The 23720-nt window shown below is 46.2% G+C and overlaps 2 protein-coding genes and 1 long non-coding RNA gene across 4 annotated transcripts in view; all 3 read left to right on the forward strand.

Annotated features, from left to right (window-relative positions):
- Positions 1-14910, forward strand: part of LOC142906892 (uncharacterized) — a 109661-nt gene extending 94751 nt beyond the window's left edge. Inside the window, exon 4 of the mRNA XM_076055613.1 lies at positions 13868-14910. Within this exon, the coding sequence (XP_075911728.1) occupies positions 13868-14891 (1024 nt within the window). The 3' untranslated portion in view covers positions 14892-14910. The remainder of the gene's footprint in view (positions 1-13867) is intronic.
- The window catches only part of LOC142906881 (uncharacterized), a 40593-nt gene that overhangs the window by 8812 nt on the left and 8061 nt on the right, over positions 1-23720 (forward strand). The window lies entirely within an intron of this gene.
- Positions 914-13732, forward strand: LOC142906900 (uncharacterized). Of its 2 annotated transcripts, none has more exons than XR_012930541.1 (3): positions 914-1161; positions 10115-10177; positions 13268-13732. It is a non-coding gene; the product is annotated as an uncharacterized LOC142906900 (long non-coding RNA). The 2 variants fall into 2 exon arrangements; XR_012930542.1 differs by lacking the exon at positions 13268-13732 and adding an exon at positions 12633-13261.

The raw sequence follows: 23720 nt of genomic DNA on the forward strand, positions 1-23720 counted from the left end.
TACGTAGCCGAACCTGCACAGGAGGAGCGTCTGGTATCTGTGGAGCTGTGGGCTGGGTACATCTGTCAGCAGGAGCGAGAGACAATGAAGCTCTCAAGCATTCACTACGTTACCAACATCATATTTGCACTCATAAGTCGCTTGCCTAATTGCCTCAGCAACTCAGCGTTTCGTATCGAATCTCATCTCAAACAATCGAAGGACCCCCCCCCCTGAGTTGCAGCTGCCCCTGTGTGGCACAAGGTGGCCCTGCACCGGCCTTCACGTGGACATGAGTCTGTCGGTAGGGGGCGATCATTGAAGCGTCATCTCCGTTGTGTAGTTTCTGGATAATGTTTGGAATTACCCCAATTTTGACCGTGACACAAATATGCAATGACCTGCGCGTTGTGAATGACACAACGCTAGGTTTTATAGCTGCCGTTAAGCAGACTGTGCATATTTTGGTGAATGTTACTGGGGTAGCCAGGTGTGTCTGTCGGTGTTGAACCTTGAATCTCTGCAATGAATAGAGAATGTGCTACCGTATTTTTGGTTCTTTCGGTAAAGTTACGTAAATTGAAAAAAAAAATTGGAAAATAATAAATTGATGAAAAAATGCCATTGGTCGACTGACTTAGATGACTGGGCCCCGCACAGTGTGTACACACACACAGTGTACACACACACACAGTTGTTGCTGAGCTCACACACCCAAGGGGTCTCTGATCAAGGGAGGGAGCAAGGGAAAATGAATCTAAATCAACTTAAACTCCAACCCCGCTCTGTGACGTCACCACTCAGCATTACCTCATCGGCGTAAAACGCCAGGGGGAGGTGTACCTCGCTAGTGACGTCATGTCACCAAGGTATTCATCCCACCCGGTCCACTGCGTCCTTGAGCGTGACGTCACCTCTGCCTGGGTCACTTCCCTTACCTGTTCAACTAGAATCCTTGTTTGGGCAAAGCTACTCCCGGTGACTGGCGGCTCATTAACATAATATATTCATGAAAGCCGTCGCGAGTTTATTGCGACGAGTTCGGCACCCACGCCCACAGAGCCGCTCATTGTGGGAGGGGAGTGTTTGGTACCCTGCAAGTGACGTCATGTCAACTCCTGCTGCTGCGTGACGTCACGAAGTAACAGGAAGCTGCTGCTCCGCCGTGCACTGAAATCCGAGGTGAGAAATTCTCATCGCGGTTGTGGTGGTGGTTGTTGTTTACCGAGGTAGAGCCTCGCTCTCTCTCGTAGGGATGTCAATTGATTAGCAGCGAGCATGGAAGCGATGTCCAGGTTGGAAATTTACAGCGCGGGGCCTAGCCACGCGGGGCCTTGCCTCCTGCCCTCGCCTGATCGCGTTTGCTTCAATTCTCTCGCTTAAGTTTAATTTGTCTTCACTCGGCTCGCCACTTTGTCACTTTGTTTTACTTGTTGTGGTGGTGGTTATTGTGGTGGTGGTTATTGTGGTGGTTGTGGTGGTGGTTGTGGTGGTTGTGGTGGTGGTGGTTATTGTGGTGGTTGTTGTGGTGGTTGTGGTGGTGGTGGTTGTGGTGGTGGTTGTGGTGGTTGTTGTGGTGGTTGTTGTGTTGGTGGTTGTGGTGGTTGTTGTGGTGGTTGTGGTGGTGGTGGTCGTTGTTGTGGTGGTTGTTGTGGTGGTGGTGGCTGTGGTGGTTGTTGTAGTGGTGGTTTTGGTGGTGGTTGTGGTGGTTGTTGTGGTTGTTGTGGTGTTTGTTGTTGTTGTGGTGGTTGTTGTGGTTGTGGTGGTGGTTGTGGTGGTGTTTGCTGTAGTGGTGGTTGTGGTGGTTGTGGTGATGGTTGTTGTGGTTGTTGTGGTGTTTGTTGTTGTGTTGGTGGTTGTGGTGGTGGTTGTTGTGGTGGTGGTTGTTGTGGTTATTGTGGTGGTTATGGTGGTGGTTGTGGTGGTTGTTGTGGTTTTGGTGGTGGTGGTTTTGGTGGTGGTTGTGGTGGTGGTTGTTTTGGTGGTAGTTCTGGTGATTGTGGTTGTGGTGGTGGCTGTGGTGGTTGTTGTGGTGGTTGTGATTGTGGGGGTTGTGGTTGTGACTGTGGTGGTGGTTGTTGTGGTGATAGTTGTGGTGGTGATTGTTGTGGTAGTGGTTGTTGTGGTGGTAGTTCTGGTGATTGTGGTGGTGGTTGTTGTGGTAGTGGTTGTTGTGGTAGTGGTTGTTGTGGTGGTTGTGGGGGTGGTGGTTGTGGTGGTGGTTGTGGTGGTGGTGGTTGTGGTGGTGGTTGTTGTGGTGGTTGTTGTGTTGGTGGTTGTGGTGGTTGTTGTGGTGGTGGTTGTGGTGGTTGTTGTTGTGGTGGTTGTTGTTGTGGTGGTTGTTGTGGTGGTGGTTGTGGTGGTTGTTGTGGTGGTGGTGGTGGTTGTGGTGGTGGTTGTGGTGGTGGTTGTTGTGGTGGTTGTGGTGGTGGCTGTGGTGGTTGTTGTAGTGGTGGTTGTGGTGATGTTTGTGGTGGTTGTTGTGGTTGTTGTGGTATTTGTTGTGGTGGTGGTTGTGGTGGTGGTTGTTGTGGTGGTGGTTGTTGTGGTGGTGGTTGTTGTGGTGGTGGTGGTTGTGGTGGTGGTTATACTCTTTGGTTCTATTCGGTAAAGTCACGTAGGTAAATAATAAAACAACAATAATCACGACGTTTCGGCCACAACACAAGCGGCCTTCATCAGGTGAAGGGACGAGCCTGTCTGGAGGACAGCGCTGGAGTGGAAGAAGCCACGCTTAGATCACGACATTTAAACTGTGTGAGAAGAAGAAGAAGACCACGGGCTTTGACAAAGGAATTAGCATATAATTTAGCATTGAAATGGCTCATTGAAATAGCTAAGTTAAAGTATTCACATCCGCAGAGGTGCCCCTTGACAAAGGAATTAGCATAGAATTTAGCATTTAAATAGCTGAGTGATTAGCTAGTAACTGGTCACAGAAATAGCTATGTTAAAGTCAGAGTATATACATTCACCGAGGCACCTAGTACTCATCAAACAGGAGAATTTAGCGAAACACAACCACGCTCAGACATCGGACCTGTGTGCGAGCAAAGAGGTGGTGTACGTGCCGGTGGACTTGCAGTTTGGCGAGGGGGGGGGGGGAAAGGGGGGAGGGGGATTTTACCTATTGATGGTGTGAAAATGGGAATTTATAAGAGCTGCGAAAGTTTGGGGTACCACTACTCGAAAAATATACTGTACCATTGAAATTAGTTTAATGTTTAGTTCGATTTAGAACATCTTTCCAATGGTTGCTTAATTTGAAACCATCCTCTCGGTTGAAATTGTGTCTGTGTTTGTAGATCTGAATTGCTTCATGAACAAATCTCTGATAAAAGCCCGTGGGTTTGCAAAGAACCTTGGTATCGGAAAAAATTATATCGTGATCCCCCACAGCGTTGTAACAGTGATCAGCTACGGCAGAAGAATTCGTTTTGCCGTGTTTCAAATCTGATTTGTGCTCGCGAATTCGGTCAGAGACATGTCGCTTTGTCTCACCGATGTAGCAATAACCGCAGGTACAACTCAATTTGTAAACCCCGGGGTACTGTAAATCAGGAATGACATCCTTCACGGATGGGATCAGATCACGAATTTTGTGTACTGTATTGAACCGGACCTGGATCTTGTGTTTGTTTAGAATTTTGGAAATCTTTTTAGTAACGCCTGCTATATATGGAAGTGTGATGGTTTTGACCGGAGTATCAAGTGGTTGTTTCTGTATGGAGGGAGAGACAGCTTGGCGGATGGTACGGTCAGAGTAACCATTCCTTTTGAGGGCCAGGTGTACATGTTTTAATTCACTGGTCAGGTGGTGTTGGTCCGAAATGCAATGTGCCCTATGGTATAAAGTTTTGATGAGAGAATTATTTTGGGCTGGGTGGTGGTGGGAATCAGGTTTCAAGTAGGAATCTGTGTGGGTGGGTTTCCTGTAGACAGAATGTCCCAATGAGCCATCAGGTCTCCTCTCAAACAGAACGTCTAAGAATGGTAGCTTGCCATCTTTCTCCACTTCCATGGTGAATTTGATGGCGGGATGTCTGGAATTGATGTGGTGTAGGAAAAGGTTCAGAGCTGGGAGGCCATGTGGCCAAATGACGAAAGTGTCATCCACATATCTCTTCCACAGGGAAGGTCTGAGGGTGGAAGTCTGGATGGCGTCTGATTCAAATTTCTCCAAGAAAATATTGGCTATCACTGGTGACAAGGGGGAACCCATGGGGGTACCCTCATTTTGTTTGTAGAAGGAGCCATTCCAAGTAAAGTAGGTATTGTTGAGGCAGTGCCTAACCAGTGCAGGTGTGTCGGGATCTAGTCCATGTTGGACCAAATTTTCAATTATTTCAATGGTATCAGGTACTGGGACCTTGGTGAACAAAGAGACCACATCGAAGCTGACAAGGATATCGTCAGGGGACAGTACAACGTCTTTGACCATAGAGACCAATTGGGCTGAGTTAAGTACTGCTGAGGTGGTCTTGCCAGTGAAAGGCAGCAAGGTATCTGACAGAAAACGGGCTAGTCTATAGGTAGGGGAGTTGATCGTGGATACGATGGGTCGTAGTGGGGTGCCTTCTTTATGAATCTTGGGAAGACCATAGAATCTAGGGGGTCTTGCAGCAGAAGGTTTTAGGGAGGGACGTTTAGTTGGGTCGATTAGGGAGGTCGAACTAGTGATGATCTTGGTTTTTATCGCTAGGCTATTAGTGGGGTCATTTTTTATTTTTGAGTAACTTCCATCGTTGAGCAGATTCTGGATTTTGTTGTTGTATGAATCTTTATCCATAATAACAGTAGCGTTTCCTTAAATGTCGTGATCTAAGCGTGGCTTCTTCCACTCCAGCGCTGTCCTCCAGACAGGCTCGTCCCTTCACCTGATGAAGGCCGCTTGTGTTGTGGCCGAAACGTCGTGATTATTGTTGTTTTATTATTTACCTACGTGACTTTACCGAATAGAACCAAAGAGTATGGATCCTTGCAGTCACGAAAGCTTTAAATCTAGAATTGTGGTGGTGGTTGTTGTGGTGGTGGGTGTTGTGGTGGTGGTGGTTGTGGTGGTTGTTGTTGTGTTGATGGTTGTGGTGGTTGTTGTGGTGTTTGTTGTTGTGTTGGTGGTTGTGGTGGTGGTTGTGGTGGTGGTTGTTGTGGTGGTTGTTGTGGTTATTGTGGTGGTTATGGTGGTGGTTGTGGTGGTTTTGTGGTGGTTGTTGTGGTTTTGGTGGTGGTTGTGGTGGTGGTTGTTGTGGTGGTAGTTCTGGTGATTGTGGTTGTGGTGGTGGCTGTGGTGGTTGTTGGGGTGGTTGTGGGAGTTGTGGTTGTGGTGGTGGCTGTGGTGGTTGTTGTGGTGATAGTTGTGGTGGTGATTGTTGTGGTAGTGGTTGTTGTGGTGGTAGTTCTGGTGATTGTGGTTGTGGTGGTGGTTGTTGTTTTAGTGGTTGTTGTGGTAGTGGTTGTGGGGGTGGTGGTTGTTGTGGTGGTTGTGGTTGTGGGGGTTGTGGTTGTGGTGGTGGCTGTGGTGGTGGTTGTTGTGGTGATAGTTGTGGTGGTGATTGTTGTGGTAGTGGTTGTTGTGCTAGTGGTTGTTGTTGTGGTGGTGTTTGTTGTAGTTGTGGTGGTTGTGGTTGTTATGGTGGTAATGGTTGTGGTGTTTGTTGTTGTTGTGGTGGTTGTGGTGGTGGTTGTGGTGGTGGTTGTTGTGGTGGTTGTCATGATGGTTGTAGTGGTGGTTATGGTGGTTGTTGTAGTTATTGTGGTGGTTGTGGTTGCTGTGGTGGTGGTTGTTGTTGTGGTGGTTGTTGTTGTGGTTGTGGTGGTGGTTGTTGTGGTGGTGGTTGTTGTGGTGGTGGTTGTGGTGGTGGTTGTTGTGGTGGTTGTGGTGGTGGTTGATGTGGTGGTTGTTGTAGTGGTGGTGGTTGTTGTGGTGGTGGTTGTGGTGGTGGTTGTTGTTTACCGAGGTAGAGCCTCGCTGCCTCTCTCGTAGGGATGTCAATTGAGTATCAGCGAGCATGGAAGCGATGTCCAGGTTGGAACTTTACAGCGCGGGGCCTAGCCACCCGGGCCTTGCCTTCTGCCCTCGCCTGATCGCGTTTGCTTCAATTCTCTCGCTTAAGTTTAATTTGTCTTCACTCGGCTCGCCACTTTGTCACTTTGTTTTACTTGTTGTGGTGGTTGTTGTGGTCGTGGTTATTGTGGTGGTTGTGGTGGTGGTTTTTGTGGTGGTTGTGGTGGTTGTTGTGGTGGTTGTTGTGTTGGTGGTTGTGGTGGTTAATGTGGTGGTGGTTGTAGTGGTGGTGGTTGTTGTGGTGGTTGTGGTGGTGGTGGCTGTGGTGGTTGTTGTAGTGGTGGTTTTGGTGGTGTTTGTGGTTGTGGTGGTTGTTGTGGTGTTTGTTGTGGTGGTGGTTGTTGTGGTGGTTGTTGTGGTGGTGGTTGTTGTGTTCGTGGTTGTGGTGGTGTTTGCTGTAGTGGTGGTGGTTGTGGTGGTTGTGGTGATGGTTGTTGTGGTGTTTGTTGTTGTGTTGGTGGTTGTGGTGGTGGTTGCTGTGGTTATTGTGGTGGTTATGGTGGTGGTTGTGGTGGTTGTTGTGGTTTTGGTGGTGGTGGTTTTGGTGGTGGTTGTGGTGGTGGTTGTTGTGGTGATAGTTGTGGTGGTGATTGTTGTGGTAGTGGTTGTTGTGGTGGTGGTTCTGGTGATTGTGGTTGTGGTGGTGGTTGTTGTGGTAGTGGTTGTTGTGGTAGTGGTTGTTGTGGTGGTTGTGGGGGTGGTTGTTGTGGTGGTTGTGGTGTTTGTGGTGGTGGTTGTGGTGGTGGTTGTGGTGGTGGTTGTTGTGGTGGTTGTTGTGTTGGTGGTTGTGGTGGTGGTTGTGGTGGTGGTTGTTGTGGTTGTTGTGGTGGTGGTGGCTATGGTGGTTGTTGTAGTGGTGGTTGTGGTGGTGTTTGTGGTTGTGGTGGTTGTTGTGGTGTTTGTTGTTGTGGTGGTGGTTGTGGTGGTGGTTGTGGTGGTTGTGGTGGTTGTTGTTGTGTTGATGGTTGTGGTGGTTGTTGTTGTGTTGATGGTTGTGGTGGTTGTTGTTGTGTTGATGGTTGTGGTGGTTGTTGTTGTGGTGATGGTTGTGGTGGTGTTTGCTGTAGTGGTGGTGGTTGTGGTGGTTGTGGTGATGGTTGTTGTGGTTGTTGTGGTGTTTGTTGTTGTGGTGGTTGTGGTGGTGGTTGTTGTGGTTATTGTGGTGGTTATGGTGGTGGTTGTGGTGGTTGTTGTGGTGGTTGTTGTGGTTTTGGTGGTGGTTGTGGTGGTGGTTGTTGTGGTGGTAGTTCTGGTGATTGTGGTTGTGGTGGTGGCTGTGGTGGTTGTTGTGGTGGTTGTGATTGTGGGGGTTGTGGTTGTGGTGGTGGCTGTGGTGGTGGTTGTTGTGGTGATAGTTGTGGTGGTTATTGTTGTGGTAGTGGTTGTTGTGGTGGTAGTTCTGGTGATTGTGGTTGTGGTGGTGGTTGTTGTGGTAGTGGTTGTTGTGGTAGTGGTTGTTGTGGTAGTGGTTGTGGGGTGGTTGTGGTTGTGGGGGTTGTGGTTGTGGTGGTGGCTGTGGTGGTGGTTGTTGTGGTGATAGTTGTGGTGTTGATTGTTGTGGTAGTGGTTGTTGTGCTAGTGGTTGTTGTTGTGGTGGTGTTTGTTGTAGTGGTGGTGGTTGTGGTTGTTATGGTGGTAATGGTTGTTGTGGTGTTTGTTGTTGTTGTGGTTGTGGTGGTGGTTGTTGTGGTGGTTGATGTGGTGGTGGTTGTGGTGGTGGTTGTTGTGGTGGTGGTTGTTGTGTTGGTGGTGGTTGTGTTGGTGGTGGTTGTAGTGGTGGTGGTGGTTGTAGTGGTGGTGGTGGTGGTTGTGGTGGTGGTGGTTGTTGTTTACCGAGGTAGAGCCTCGCTGTCTCTCTCGTAGGGATGTCAATTGAGTAGCAGCGAGCATGGAAGCGATGTCCAGGTTGGAACTTTACAGCGCGGGGCCTAGCCACCCGGGGCCTTGCCTCCTGCCCTCGCCTGATCGCGTTTGCTTCAATTCTATCGCTTAAGTTTAATTTGTCTTCACTCGGCTCGCCACTTTGTCACTTTGTTTTACTTGTTGTGGTGGTTGTTGTGGTCGTGGTTATTGTGGTGGTTGTGGTGGTGGTTTTTGTGGTGGTTGTGGTGGTTGTTGTGGTGGTTGTTGTGTTGGTGGTTAATGTGGTGGTGGTTGTAGTGGTGGTGGTTGTTGTGGTGGTTGTGGTGGTTGTTGTGGTGGTGGTGGCTGTGGTGGTTGTTGTAGTGGTGGTTTTGGTGGTGTTTGTGGTTGTGGTAGTTGTTGTGGTTGTTGTGGTGTTTGTTGTGGTGGTGGTGGTTGTTGTGGTGGTTGTTGTGGTGGTGGTTGTTGTGTTGGTGGTTGTGGTGGTGTTTGCTGTAGTGGTGGTGGTGGTTGTGGTGATGGTTGTTGTGGTTATTGTGGTGTTTGTTGTTGTGTTGGTGGTTGTGGTGGTGGTTGCTGTGGTTATTGTGGTGGTTATGGTGGTGGTTGTGGTGGTTGTTGTGGTGGTTGTTGTGGTTTTGGTGGTGGTGGTTTTGGTGGTGGTTGTGGTGGTGGTTGTTGTGGTGATTGTTGTGGTGGTGATTGTTGTGGTAGTGGTTGTTGTGGTGGTAGTTCTGGTGATTGTGGTTGTGGTGGTTGTTGTGGTAGTGGTTGTTGTGGTGGTTGTGGGGGTGGTTGTTGTGGTGGTTGTTGTGTTGGTGGTTGTGGTGGTTGTGGTGGTGGTTGTTGTGGTGGTTGTTGTGGTGGTGGTGGCTGTGGTGGTTGTTGTAGTGGTGGTTGTGGTGGTGTTTGTGATTGTGGTGGTTGTTGTGGTGTTTGTTGTTGTGGTGGTGGTTGTGGTGGTTGTGGTGGTTGTTGTTGTGTTGATGGTTGTGGTGGTTGTTGTTGTGGTGATGGTTGTGGTGGTGTTTGCTGTAGTGGTGGTGGTTGTGGTGGTTGTGGTGATGGTTGTTGTGGTTGTTGTGGTGTTTGTTGTTGTGGTGGTTGTTGTGGTGGTGGTTGTTGTGGTGGTGGTTGTTGTGGTTATTGTGGTGGTTATGGTGGTGGTTGTGGTGGTTGTTGTGGTGGTTGTTGTGGTTTTGGTGGTGGTTGTGGTGGTGGTTGTTGTGGTGGTAGTTCTGGTGATTGTGGTGGTGGCTGTGGTGGTTGTTGTGGTGGTTGTGATTGTGGGGGTTGTGGTTGTGGTGGTGGCTGTGGTGGTGGTTGTTGTGGTGATAGTTGTGGTGGTTATTGTTGTGGTAGTGGTTGTTGTGGTGGTAGTTCTGGTGATTGTGGTTGTGGTGGTGGTTGTTGTGGTAGTGGTTGTTGTGGTAGTGGTTGTTGTGGTAGTGGTTGTGGGGTGGTGGTTGTTGTGGTGGTTGTGGGGGTTGTGGTTGTGGTGGTGGCTGTGGTGGTGGTTGTTGTGGTGATAGTTGTGGTGGTGATTGTTGTGGTAGTGGTTGTTGTGCTAGTGGTTGTTGTTGTTGTGGTGGTGTTTGTTGTAGTGGTGGTGGTTGTGGTTGTTATGGTGGTAATGGTTGTTGTGGTGTTTGTTGTGGTTGTGGTGGTTGTTGTGGTGGTTGTCATGGTGATTGTTGTGGTGGTTGTGGTGGTGGTTGTTGTTGTGGTTGTTGTTTTGGTGGTGGTTGTTGTGGTGGTGGTTGTGGTTGATGTGGTGGTGGTTGTGGTGGTGGTTGTTGTGGTGGTGGTTGTTGTGTTGGTGGTGGTTGTGTTGGTGGTGGTTGTAGTGGTGGTTGTAGTGGTGGTGGTGGTTGTAGTGGTGGTGCTGGTTGTAGTGGTGGTGGTGGTGGTGGTGGTTGTTGTGGTGGTGGTGGTTGTGGTGGTGGTTGTTGTTTACCGAGGTAGAGCCTCGCTGTCTCTCTCGTAGGGATGTCAATTGAGTAGCAGCGAGCATGGAAGCGATGTCCAGGTTGGAACTTTACAGCGCGGGGCCTAGCCACCCGGGGCCTTGCCTCCTGCCCTCGCCTGATCGCGTTTGCTTCAATTCTCTCGCTTAAGTTTAATTTGTCTTCACTCGGCTCGCCACTTTGTCACTTTGTTTTACTTTTAAATATTCACGCAGTTTTTATTTCATTCTTTTTTTACCAGGCCAGGCCCGCTTGAGCTGCTGTGCTGCTTTTGTTTTTAGAAGCGACCTGCCGACATCACAAGGTGAGGCTCGTCAACAGCGTGGCGGTGTTCACTCTAGACGCGTGGCGGTGTTCACTCTAGACGTGTGGCGGTGTTCACTCTAGACGCGTGGCGGTGTTCACTCTAGACGCGTGGCGGTGTTCACTCTAGAAGCGTGGTGGTGTTCACACTCTACATGTGGATGGGAAACCCGGGTATCGGGAAGGAAATCCACGCAACCACGGGAAGAGAGATAGAGACACGCAACTTCGGCTGTGTTGATTGATCCTCAATGAATTTGCTTGGTGGAGTGAGGAAGCATTAATTCTGAGCAGGTGAACGTGGCCAGGCATCGGTGTGGACACACCATCACCAGTGTAGCATGCCAGTCCGTGACAGTGGTGGAGCCAGTGGGGGTGGGGTGGCACGTGCCCTCCCAACAGTCCGATCGAAATCCCTAATTTCGATTGGATCATTGGGGTTTATTAGTAACTAGCTTCACTACCCGGCTTCGCCCGGAACTTGGATTCTTGTCTTGGATATATTTCATATTACCTTATATTTCACTGAAAAACCGTTAAATGTTGATGCTTGCAAGAAGGAAAAAAGCTAAAACAAATCAAGTTACCTAAATCGGTTGTTTTCACTCAAGGAAATTTAACCTTAATCCACTTCTACGCAAGGTCGATTTTCGCCACTCTGGAATGAATGACGTGGCGAGCTGAAAATAGTCGCGTTCACTTAGAAATTCCAAACAGCATAAGCTGTGAAAATTTCATGACGCCAAAGCTCAGCGTTGGAGAGGTTTTGCTGCTTCACACAAGCAAACAAATGTAATTTTCTGCTTCATATTTAAGATAGCCGTTCTACCCGTTCTTCGCACGGATATGTATTGAAACTCCGAGAAACCAATGGCTTCATCGGCCAGAAGCGACGCACCACATAAAATCTCCCGGCACGCTGTGAACAGCTCTAAGCATTGCAGAGCGCTTAACTCAGGTGTGTTGCGGGTTGACATAACAAACTTCATGGTCATACAAAATACAAAAATATATTTTTATAATAAAGTATTAAAGCTTTCGTGACTGCATAAAATTACTCATTGGTTTTTTCGGTAAAGTCACGTATGTAGAAATACAATAAAATTATATTTAAACAAAAAACAATCACGACGCTTCGATCACAATGCAAGCGATCTTCATCAGGTGTCAAGAACAAATCACAGAGGTAAATACAACAAAAAGATGAGAGACGAGAATTCAACAAACCTGAAAAATATGTGAAGCACATCCAGTCAGGCCAACAACACAGACACTTCCTGGCGGACCACGAATTTCAGAAGAGTGTTAAATTTCGTGTTCAACCTTTGGATTGCAAATACCAGCATAGATAGAATAAAAAATACGAGGTACAAGGTCAGTAGAAATACATATACATGTCCACCAAGAGGTAAGGGGGGAGGAAAGACGGACAGGGAGGCAGAGAGAGAGGGGGGGGGGCGGAGGGATGAACAGAAGCTTAAATAGGAAATACGGTTGGAGGGGGGGAGGGGCCAGAGCGAGAGCGGCAGCTCAAACACGCACATCTTACACATACAAAACGGCAGCTCAAAAAAGGACCACCTCTTGTAGATACAAAACGGCAGCTCAAAAAATGACCACCTCTTGTAAATACAAAATGTCAGCTCAAAAAAGGGCACATCTTACACGTAATTACAACGGTAACTTCCCCGTAGAAGTGTGATAATAAAGTATTAAAGCTTTCGTGACTGCATAAAATTACTCATTGTTTTTTTTGGTAAAGTCACGTATGTAGAACCTCGTATTTTTCATTCTATCTATGCTGGTATGTGCAATCCAAAGGTTGAATACGAAATTTAACACTCTCTTGAAATTCGTGGTCTGCTGGGAAGTGTCTAACTGTGTTGTTGGCCTGACTGGATGTGCTTCACATAATGTTTTTTCAGGTTTGTTGAATTCTCGTCTCTCATCTTTTTGTTGTATTTACCTCCGTGATTTGTTCTTGACACCTGATGAAGATCGCTTGCGTTGTGATCGAAACGTCGTGATTGTTTTTTTAAATATAATTTTATTGTATTTCTACATACGTGACTTTACCGAAAAAACCAATGAGTAATTTTATGCAGTCACGAAAGCTTTAATACTTTATTATCACACTTCTACGGGGAAGTTACCGTTGTAATTATGTGTAAGATGTGCCCTTTTTTGAGCTGCCGTTTTGTATTTACAAGAGGTGGTCCTTTTTTGAGCTGCCATTTTGTATTTACAAGAGGTGGTCCTTTTTTGAGCTGCCGTTTTGTATGTGTAAGATGTGCGTGTTTGAGCTGCCGCTCTCGCTCTGGCCCCTCCCCCCCTCCAACCGTATTTCCTATTTAAGCTTCTGTTCATCCCTCCGCACCTCCCCCTCTCTCTCTCTCTGCCTCCCTGTCCGTCTTTCCTCCCTCCTTATATTTTTATACTTTGTTCATTGTGTACAGTACGGAACCTACCCACATGCCAAATTTCAAGTGTGTAGCATGTTGGGAAGTATGCTAAACACTTTCGAACAGACACATATCCACACATTTCCCTTTTATAAATATAGATAAATCAGCATTTTGCGACCCCCACTGCCACCGTGTGGCATATTATTACGTGCCAGGGACTCTATGAGAGGACAACAGTCCGAGTTCAAAATTGGCAATAAGTCACGGCAAAGCTGTTACAAGCGACTCACAGAATTGTGCGCAGTTGCGTATACAGTACACGACTTCCCTGATGGCAAACATCTTCAGCGAGCGCGATGCCTATCATACGCGTCAAATAAAAAGCAAGGGACAAGCCCTTACTAACTAACAACTCCTTACTAACAACTCCTTACTAACAACTCCTCGCTTACTAACAACTCCTTACATACTAACAACTTACTTACTAACAACTCCTTACTTACTAACAACTCCTATCATTTTTCATTGCTGAAGGGGTTGCCCCATCTTCCTGAAAATCCTGGCTCCACCTCTGAGTGTGTGACAGGGTCAAGTTTGTATTTTGCAGTAAAGTCTATTAACTCTATTGAGCACGGAGGTTATATCAAAACAGTTTATTTTTTATTTCCTCTGGAACTTTTTGTAAGAATGGAGTCAGGAAGTTATCACAGCACATGTGCAGTTGAAGTCAGAACTGTTCATCCCAGCATTCAAAGACATCTGTGCCTGGCTTCACACCTCTAAGGTGCGATTGAACATTAATTTATGCATTTCTGCATAACACAAACAGTATTATTTTCAACACCCTTTGCTATGTCAGCTGAATTTAGCTTTCATAAATATTCCTTTTGAAGCCAGATAGCCGAAATTGTGTGCTCGGAGTTTTGGGTTAACATTCATTTTGAAGATACGAGGGCTTCCAGGCATGTTTATGACATTCACCCTCTCGTTGTGTGCCATAACAGCCCGTGTGATGAATATGGGACACTTTTTCACTATATCATGAATATATGAATAAGTATAGATGTGTAAGTCATGTGTTACTGTGTGTATGCATTCCTCTGTGCCTCAATACTGACGTGTAGATGGTGTGGATATTCTTTTTTTTCTCTCTGCAGCTGTCGCTTCCTCTGCAGAATTTGTCTGATGGAGCAGAGTCACTCAGCGCAGCTCGGTGCAAACAGGCATCAATGCAACTGGCGTGCAAACAGCACGGATAGTACTGAACATTTGACACGGCACCAGATAACTCACACAGGAGAGAAACCCTTCAAGTGCAGTGTGTGCGGGAAGGCATTTTCACAGTCATCTGCTCTTGTAGCACACCAGAGAACACACACGGGAGAGAAACCCTTCAAGTGCAGTGTGTGTGGGAAGGCGTTTTCACATTCACCACATCTTCAAATACACCAGAAAACACACACGGGAGAGAAACCCTTCAAGTGCAGTGTGTGTGGGAAGGCGTTTGCACATTCATCTCCTCTTGTAGCACACCAGAGAACACACACGGGTGAGAAACCCTTTAAGTGCAGTGTGTGTGGGAAGGCATTTGCACATTCATCACATCTTCAAGTACACCAGAGAACTCACACGGGAGAGAAACCCTTCAAGTGCAGTGTGTGTGGGAAGGCGTTTTCAGATTCATCTGCTATTGTAAAACACCAGAGAACACACACAGGAGAGAAACCCTTCAAGTGCAGTGTGTGTGGGAAGGCGTTTGCAGATTCATCTGATCTTGTACCACACCAGAGAACACACACAGGAGAGAAACCCTTCAAGTGCAGTGTGTGTGGGAAGGCGTTTGCAGATTCATCTGCTCTTGTACCACACGAGAGAAGAGACATGGGAGAGAAACCCTTCAAGTGCAGTGTGTGTGGGAAGGCGTTTGCACGTTCATCTACTCTTGTAACACACCAGAGAACACACACAGGAGATAAACCCTTCAAGTGCAGTGTGTGTGGGAAGGCGTTTTCAATTTCATCTACTCTTGTAAAACACCAGAGAACACACACGGGAAATAAACCCTTCAAGTGCAGTGTGTGTGGGAAGGCGTTCACACAGTCATCTACTCTTGTAACACACCAGAGAACTCACACAGGAGAGAAACCCTTCAAGTGCAGTGTGTGTGGGAAGGCGTTTGCACGTTCATCTACTCTTGTAACACACCAGAGAACACACACAGGAGATAAACCCTTCAAGTGCAGTGTGTGGGAAGGCGTTTTCAAATTCATCTACTCTTGTAAAACACCAGAGAACACACATGGGAAATAAACCCTTCAAGTGCAGTGTGTGTGGGAAGGCGTTCACACAGTCATCTACTCTTGTAACACACCAGAGAACTCACACAGGAGAGAAACCCTTCAAGTGCAGTGTGTGTGGGAAGGCGTTTTCAGATTCATCTGCTCTTGTAAAACACCAGAGAACACACACAGGAGAGAAACCCTTCAAGTGCAGTGTGTGTGGGAAGGCGTTTTCAGATTCATCTGCTCTTGTAAAACACCAGAGAACACACACAGGAGAGAAACCCTTCAAGTGCAGTGTGTGTGGGAAGGCGTTTGCACATTCATCTACTCTTAAAAAACACCAGAGAACACACACAGGAGAGAAACCCTTCAAGTGCAGTGTGTGTGGGACGGCGTTTACACTTTCATCAAATCTTCATGTACACCAGAGAACACACACAGGAGAGAAACCCTTCAAGTGCAGTGTGTGTGGGACGGCGTTTACACTTTCATCAAATCTTCATGTACACCAGAGAACACACATGGGAGAGAAACCCTTCAAGTGCAGTGTGTGTGGGAAGGCGTTTGCACGTTCATCTACTCTTGTAGAACACCAGAGAACACACACGGGAGAGAAACCCTTCAAGTGCAGTGTGTGTGGGAAGGCGTTCACACAGTCATCTACTCTTGTAACACACCAGAGAACTCACACAGGAGAGAAACCCTTCAAGTGCAGTGTGTGTGGGAAGGCGTTTTCAGATTTATCTCCTCTTGTAACACACCAGAGAACACACACGGGAGAGAAACCCTTCAAGTGCAGTGTGTGTGGGAAGACGTTTGCACGTTCATCTACTCTTGTAGAACACCAGAGAACACACACGGGAGAGAAACCCTTCAAGTGCAGTGTGTGTGGGAAGGCGTTTGCACATTCATCACATCTTCAAGTACACCAGAGAACTCACACGGGAGAGAAACCCTTCAAGTGCAGTGTGTGTGGGAAGGCGTTTTCAGATTCATCTGCTCTTGTAAAACACCAGAGAACACACACAGGAGAGAAACCCTTCAAGTGCAGTGTGTGTGGGAAGGCGTTTGCACAATCATCTACTCTTATAAAACACCAGAGTACACACACAGGAGAGAAACCCTTCAAGTGCAGTGTGTGTGGGAAGGCGTTTGCACATTCATCGACTCTTAAAAAACACCAGAGAACACACACAGGAGAGAAACCCTTCAAGTGCAGTGTGTGTGGGAAGGCGTTTGCACAGTCACCACATCTTCAAAAACACAAGAGAACTCGCAAGCATCAGAAGACCCACAAGGAGTGGAGTCTGAAATCAGCTTGTGGAAGTCAAAGTGGCGCAATGAGCCCATCCCTCATGAAACAAGAACCGGAAGAAAATCCAAGCTTGGACACTTTTAAAGGTATAGAGGTGAAATATGAACAAGTGATGGTGAAGAGCGAAGAAGTGAAGGTAAAATGTGAAGATGATTCAACTCCAAAGTCGGACCGACACATTAATGGAGGAAACGTGAAGCAGGAGGAGAATTCTGACTGTGAGGCAGAGCGAGGCAATTCTCAGCAGTTTGTGGAAGTGGAGGTGTGGGTGGACTTCCTCCGAGACAATACGAAGTCAATTGGAGACCCGTTAGATGTGTAAGCTTGAGACAATGTCGCTCCAATAGATGCACCTTTATCACAGGCCTTTAATGACAACAATAAAGTTGAACACTCAATGCCTAGGTTCAACCTGCAGGGTAAGAGCGGCCAGTCTTTGTGGACCTGTGGGTTGGGTAGATCTCTAACCATGAGCGAGAGTCAATAAGCTCCCAAGCATTCACAAGGTTCTAATTATTCCAATTATATGGTGGTTGCTTAATCGCCTCTGGCAATTCGGAGTTTTGTATCGTATCTTGTCTCAAACACTCGAAGAGCACCCCCAAATAGCAGCTGCCCCTGTGTGGCATAAGGTGGTGGCCCTGCACTGGCCTGCATGTGGACAAGAGCCTGTCAGTAGGGGGTGATGGTTGATGTGGCATCTTGGTTGTGTAGTTTGTAGGTAATGTTTAGAATTTGATACATTTTGACCCAGACGCCAGCATGCAATGGCCAACTCGTTTTGGCGCAATAGTATGTTGTACATACACTGTTAAGCAGACGGTGCATATATTTTTTAAATAGCTTCTTGTTAATGCGATGTAACCTTACTCATTGGTTTTTTCGGTAAAGTCACGTATGTAGAAATACAATAAAATTATATTAAATACAAAACAATCACGACGTTTAGATCACAACACAAGCGATCTTCACCAGGTGTCAAGGACAAATCATGGCAAGAACAAATCATGGAGGTAAAAAAGATGAGAGACGAGAATTTAACAAACCTAAAAAACATGTGAAGCACAACCAGTCTGGCCAACAACACAGACACTTCCTGGCGGACCACGAATTTCAGAAGTGTTAAATTTCGTGTTCAACTTCTGGATTGCACAAACCAGCATAGACAGTGAAAACACGAGGTACATGGTCAGTAGGAAAGACGGAGAGGCAAAGAGAGAGAGAGGTGAACAGAAGCTTAAATAGGAAATAAGGTTGGGGGGGGGGGCAAAAGGAGAGTGGCAGCTCATCTTGCGGCAGCTCAAAACAGCACATCTTGCATATACACAGAAGCGGGGGGGGGGGGGGGGGGGTGGGAACAGGCTTGGGGTGCACCTGTAATTCAATTTTGTTCAGATGCCTGTCAATAATTTAGAATGAATACTTGTTTGATTGTGTACGTACATGTAACATTTTGTGTATAAGGGTCAAACATTGAATAAGTGATGTTAAGACAAAGTGTGTGTTTTGGAAGTAACCTGTACAGATAACTCAGGTGAGACTCATTGTTCTTGTGATACAGGTCAAAGGGTATTTTATGTTTCAGGAAGCTTCTCCCTCTGGAGCAACTCATTGTCTTTGAAATAGGGAGCACACTCGGATCATTCATCAGTTACAAGGCATACCACTCAAAAGTTACACGTAGAGGAGATACATTCTCTACAACACGAATTATAATTTTGTATTACATGTTGATGTAGATTTTCTCGAATTAGGACAAGAAATGGCCCTTGCTGATTAACGTCTGGATGTTCACAACCAGGGGTTGAAGCAAGCCAGATCGCCTGCGGTGGCCCTCACAACCATTTACGGCCTGGGGCCAGGAAAGTCACGAAAAAAAATGCACACGAACGACGCCTCCACGCAAGCTCCCGATGCTCCGTATCATACTACTGTCCCTCCCGGCCATATCTAGTGCCACACTCAACTCCACAAACGGCTACCCTCGTTATTTTGCGTCAATACTTGTTGCTCGATTTGCCACTACACCTGCAAATGAAACAGCTCATAGACACTTCTACACTCCATCATTGTATCCTTTTAAACCCTATCTTTGTCCCATTACTTCACCAGCACTCCTTCCAAACTTCATTCTGCTCTTAAAAATAACACCATCTGCGAGCTACTGCTATTCGTCCAAGGTTCGCCGCTCTTTATCCTTTCACAGAAAATACTTGTGCAAACTGTTAATTCTACTTTTCTTATTTCTGGGTGGTATTGAGCATCATCCTGGCCCAAATGAAAATAACTCGTATAATTCTGTAGATTTTTCTGGCAGGAAAGGTGTTGGTGTTCTACATGTCAACATCAGAGGGCTTGTGATTAAATTAAGTCAACTAAAACTAGAAGTGGCAAATCTTGACTGGGACATTTTTTTCCTAACAGAAACATTTCTCACTCCTGCCGTCAATGACTTGCAGATTACGATTGAAAACTACAACCTTTTTTGGCTTGACCGAGGATCTAAAGGAGGTGGCATTGCCATCTATGTTCGTAATACTATTGCATGTTCACCAGCTCACTCCTTGTTTAAAAAATGTTGCTTTGAAGGTTTGGCTCTCAGAATAACTCTCCCAAATAACAGATATTGGTAGTGTGCTACTATAGACACCCTTGTGGGAAGGATGTTGAAGCTGCATCGGCACTGAGAGAGTTTTTTGGGGGCCTCCCTAAAGGTGAAATAGTTTTAGTGGGTGATCTAAATTGGAATTGGCTAAATCCGCCGGCCGTGGCCACAAATTTTACAGATGAATTTAACCTGTTTCAATTAATAAATGTCCCCACAAGACCCAATCTAAAAAATCCGGAACAGTCAACTCTGCTTGACATCCTATTGACAAATGCCCCTCACAATTTCACACTGACTGATGTTCTGGGTAATAACCTTAGTGATCACTCCTTCATTTTTGGGGTGAAATCATCAGCCAGACCCAAAGCCCCCCCTAAAATTGTTGAGAAGCACTCTTTGAGGCACTTCAGCACTCAGGCATTTACAAATGATGTGCTTCACTCGGATATTGATAAGGTCTGTGATATCCCCAACCTGACTACGGCTTGGGAGACTTTCAGGTACACATTTCTCCAAATTCTTAACAAACATGCTCCGTTGGTTAGATTTAAAACTAAAGGCAACCGCCCACCATGGTATGATCCTTTGATTACAAAGCTCATGAAAACTAGGGACAAGGCTTGGGCATGTGCTCAGAAAAGTAATTTGGTAAATGACTGGCTAGAATACAGGATTTTAAGGAATAGATGTATCAAAAAAATACGGCATGAAAAAAATGCCTACTTTCCTGGAATCGCATGGAAATGCCAGGATTTTTTGTAAAACAATCAAATCTATCGAAAAGGCATCCAAAACAGACAATCTGCCCGTTGAGATTAATGGAAATAGGGAATATTTTTCAGATCCCCAAAAAATTGTTGACAATTTTAACCTTCATTTTTCTGAAGCTGGTAATCTTTTTGATCATGTATTGGGAGTCACCCCTGCTCATGCAAATTCCTACACCCCTGTCCAAACATTAAACGAATTTAGTTTCCAGCCAATCCACGAAAGTAATGTTCTGAAACAGCTTTCCTACCTCAAAGGGTCCTCCTCTACCGGAGCAGATAGTTTTCCCATCTTTGCTCTACTAACTGTTGGTCACCTAATATACAAACCTATAGCCCACATTTTCAACCTGTCCATCAAAGAAGCATCAGTTCCTCTAGAATGGAAACATTCCTATGTCCGTCCACTTCACAAAGGGGGCCCTAAAGATGATCCCAAAAACTACCGACCTATCTCAATTTTGTCCCCATTGATGAAAATTTTTGAAAAATTATTGAACTACCAAATTAGCAGTTTCCTGCCCACCAACAATCTACTACATCTAAAACAATCTGGGTTCCGAAAAAAATACAGCACCACATCTGCTGCATTAGACTCTCTGAATCAAATTTACAGTAGCCTTGATAATAAGCTGTACTGTGCCTGTCTTTTTCTTGACCTGTCCAAAGCTTTTGATACAGTAGACCACAACACCCTGCTTGGTAAACTAAGTTGCCTCGGTTTTTCCAAAAACACAGTAAAATGGTTAAAAAAATTACCTCTTTTCTCACACCCAAACTGTATTCACAGATGGTTGGAGGTCAAACAGTGTTAAGATAACAAAAGGGGTTCCACAGGGTTCCATCCTCGGCCCCCTCTTGTTCTCTCTTTATGTCAATGACTTGGGCACTGACCTGGATCATTCCAGGGTAAATCTTTTTGCAGAAGATACGATACTGATTACTGCTGGCCGCTCTCCAGATGACGTGATTGCTAAGCTCCAGGGTGATTTCAACAAACTACAACATCAGCTAGTTGCTCTTAAACTAGTCCTGAATACCTCCAAAACCAAGGTGCTATGCTTCTCAACAGGACTAAAGCAGGAAGTTATTTTTCCCCAATTACATTCCTTAAATAATTGTCAAATAGAGCAAGTCAAGATCTATAAGTATCTTGGGGTCATCCTGGATTCAAAACTGAATTTTGAATATCACATTGATTATATTGGTAAAAAGACAAATAAAAATTGGTTTTCTGTATCGACACAAGCACTGCTTCCCTCCAATGATCCGTTTGGAATTGATAAAAGCTACCATACTGCCTCTAATTGACTACTGTGACATCGTGTATAAATCAGCCCCAAGTACTGTACTGAAGAAGCTTGATTCCATCTATCACTCGGCCTTAAGATTTACATTGAACTGCTCATATAGGACTCGCCACTGTGATCTCTACATTGGGTCAAACTTAACATCTCTTAATGTTCGACAGCTTGTGCACCAGATCTTATTAATGATGTACTTACAAAAAAATCCGCAGACTACCTGCTGGATATCCTTTCTGTTTCAAAGAACAAATTTGACCTCAGGTCTTCGCTCATTTACCAGCTTCACATTCCCTATTGCCGTACAAAAACTGGAGGAAGGGCCTTTGCTATTGATGCCCCCAGAGTCTGGAATGCTATTGCCAATAAACTGCAACTTGAATCGCTACCAATGAGATCTACTCTCAAAACTGCTCTAGAGGAGTTGTACACACCTAGCTGCCACTGCTATTCATTGGCGTAAAATAAAATAAAATGTTTCGCTCCGGATGACGCTGCAAAGTATTATCTGTATTTTGATTTGGCGTGCTGATCTTAAAGGTGCATTGAAAAATTTGATACTCCGACCGATGCTTCTGTTGTTGTGGAGTAACTCATGCAGCCAGCTATGGCTCTAGGGTTTGGTGTTACATGTTATTTATGTAGGTTATTGTAAAAATTCGGTCACAGTCGTTGTGATCACTGTTACGTTGCAATTATGGCTTTATTTTTTGGTGATTTGGAAAACGTTTTTTAGTCTGGACATGTTTGTTTTGTTGTAGTACGGAGTTGGACTGATGGCCTTAATCTAAGTTTTTGTGGTTGTTGTTGTTTGACTTGCATCCCACTGGGATTTTTTGCACACAGCGTTGGTGTACGGTGTTTTTTCAGGAATATTTTTACCGTTTTTTTTCCATGGATTTTCTGTTTGCACAGTCACATAGTCACTTTAAGATGTTTTTCTTGTTCGTGTTTTTTTCGTTTGTTGTGGTTGCACCTGATTCAAGAGCCGGATGGCTCACAGGGCTATACCAAAATAAACTGAACTGAAACTGAACTGAACTGAGTGTGCAGGCTGCAATAGAAGGGAGGCTGTCACTCCCGTAGGCTATCGGGTGGAAGGGGCCGTACCCCTTCGTGTTACAGGAGTGTGTAGAGCCGAGTTCGAAAGAGTTATCATAAACGCGTTGCTTCAACGAGACGTCTCCGTGTGGTTAGTTAAGGACACAACACTTATATAAAAAAGAATAGCCAGTGGGTTTTCAAAGCACCTTCATCTTACAGAAATCAATTTCGCGTGAGCCCACCGCATTGAAACGATGCTCAGCTGAGCGGGGCGAGCCACAGGGGGGGGGGTCACCTCATCTTTGTCACGTGCCGGGGCTCACGTGACTTCTGCCACGACAATGTCTGGATGTTTTTTACCTGCGTGACTTTACCGAAAGAACCAAAGAGTATGAAAGACGTCTTGTCTGCTGAGCTTGTTCATATCTGTGTACATCGATAGCCCACATTGCTTACACGTACACACCACACACATTGAAATAAATAGAAACTAGAACGACTTAATTCCGGGGATGGGCAAAGATTGATGCATCTCTTTCAATGGAGTGAGTTAGTTGTGTTCGATTCAACATCTCTCTGTCTGTGTCTCTGTTCCCCTCTCTGTCTCTCTCTGTATCTTTCTTTCCGTCTTCCTCTTGTCTGTGTCTGTCCACCTCTCTCTTGTCAGTCTCTGTGTGTGTCTCGATCAGCGTCTTTCCAACCGTATTCAACTACTGTCAGTAGCAACATGAGCCCGTTCAACTTTCACGGCCCATGACTGCACGCGACTCAAACTTGCCCTGAGTCTCTGTGTGTACGTTGAACTTGCTTCGCACCATACGTAGCCAACCATGCTAATCTGTGGGTTTCTGTGTGAGTCTCTGTGTATCTGGAACTTATTTCGCACCGTACGTAGCCGAACCTGCACAGTAGGAGCGGCTGGTATCTGGAGCTGTGGGCTGGGTAAATCTGTCAGCAGGAGCGAGAGACAATGAAGCTCCCAAGCATTCACTACATTACCAACATCATATTTGCACTCATAAGTCGCTTGCCTAATTGCCTCAGCAACTCAGTGTTTCGTATTGAATCTAATCTCAAACAATCGAAGGACCCCCCCCCCCCAAGTGGCAGCTGCCCCTGTGTGGCACAAGGTGGCCCTGCACCGGCCTGCACGTGGACATGAGTCTGTTGGTAGGGGGCGATCATTGACGCGCCATCTCCGTTGTGTAGTTTCTGGATAATGTTTGGAATTTCCACAATTTTGATCGTGACACCAACATGCAATGACCTGTGCGTTGTGAATGACACAACGCTATGGTTTACATCTGCCGTTAAGCAGACTGCGCATATTTTGGTGAATGTTACTGGGGTAGCCAGGTGTGTCTGTCGGATTTGAACCTTGAACCTCTGCAATAAATATAGAATGTGCTACCATATTCTTGGTTCTTTCAGTTGGCGCCGATGATTTCAGCCTCGGCCGGTTGGTGCGCCCTGTTTTGTCTGGTTTTGTCTTGTTTTGCTTGATTACCCGTGCTGGTGAGAGGGGCCTGCTGTTCAGCACACCCGTGCTGGTGAGAGGGGCCTGCTGTTCAGCATACCCGCGCTGGTGAGAGGCCTGCTGTTCAGCACACCTGTGGTGGTGAGAAGGGCCTGCTGTTCAGCACACCCGTGCTGGTGAGAGAGGCTTGCTGTTCAGCACACCTGTGCTGGTGAGAGAGCCCTGCTGTTCAGCACACTCGTGCTGGTGAGAGGGGACTGCTGTTCAGCACACCTGTGCTGGTGAGAGGGGCCTGCTGTTCAGCACACTCGTGCTGGTGAGAGAGGCCTGCTGTTCAGCACA

The sequence above is a fragment of the Petromyzon marinus genome, chromosome 71 (assembly GCF_048934315.1).
Source record: "Petromyzon marinus isolate PM22_M1 ecotype Great Lakes invasive population chromosome 71, UKy_Petmar_22M1.pri1.0, whole genome shotgun sequence".
NCBI lineage: Eukaryota > Metazoa > Chordata > Hyperoartia > Petromyzontiformes > Petromyzontidae > Petromyzon > Petromyzon marinus.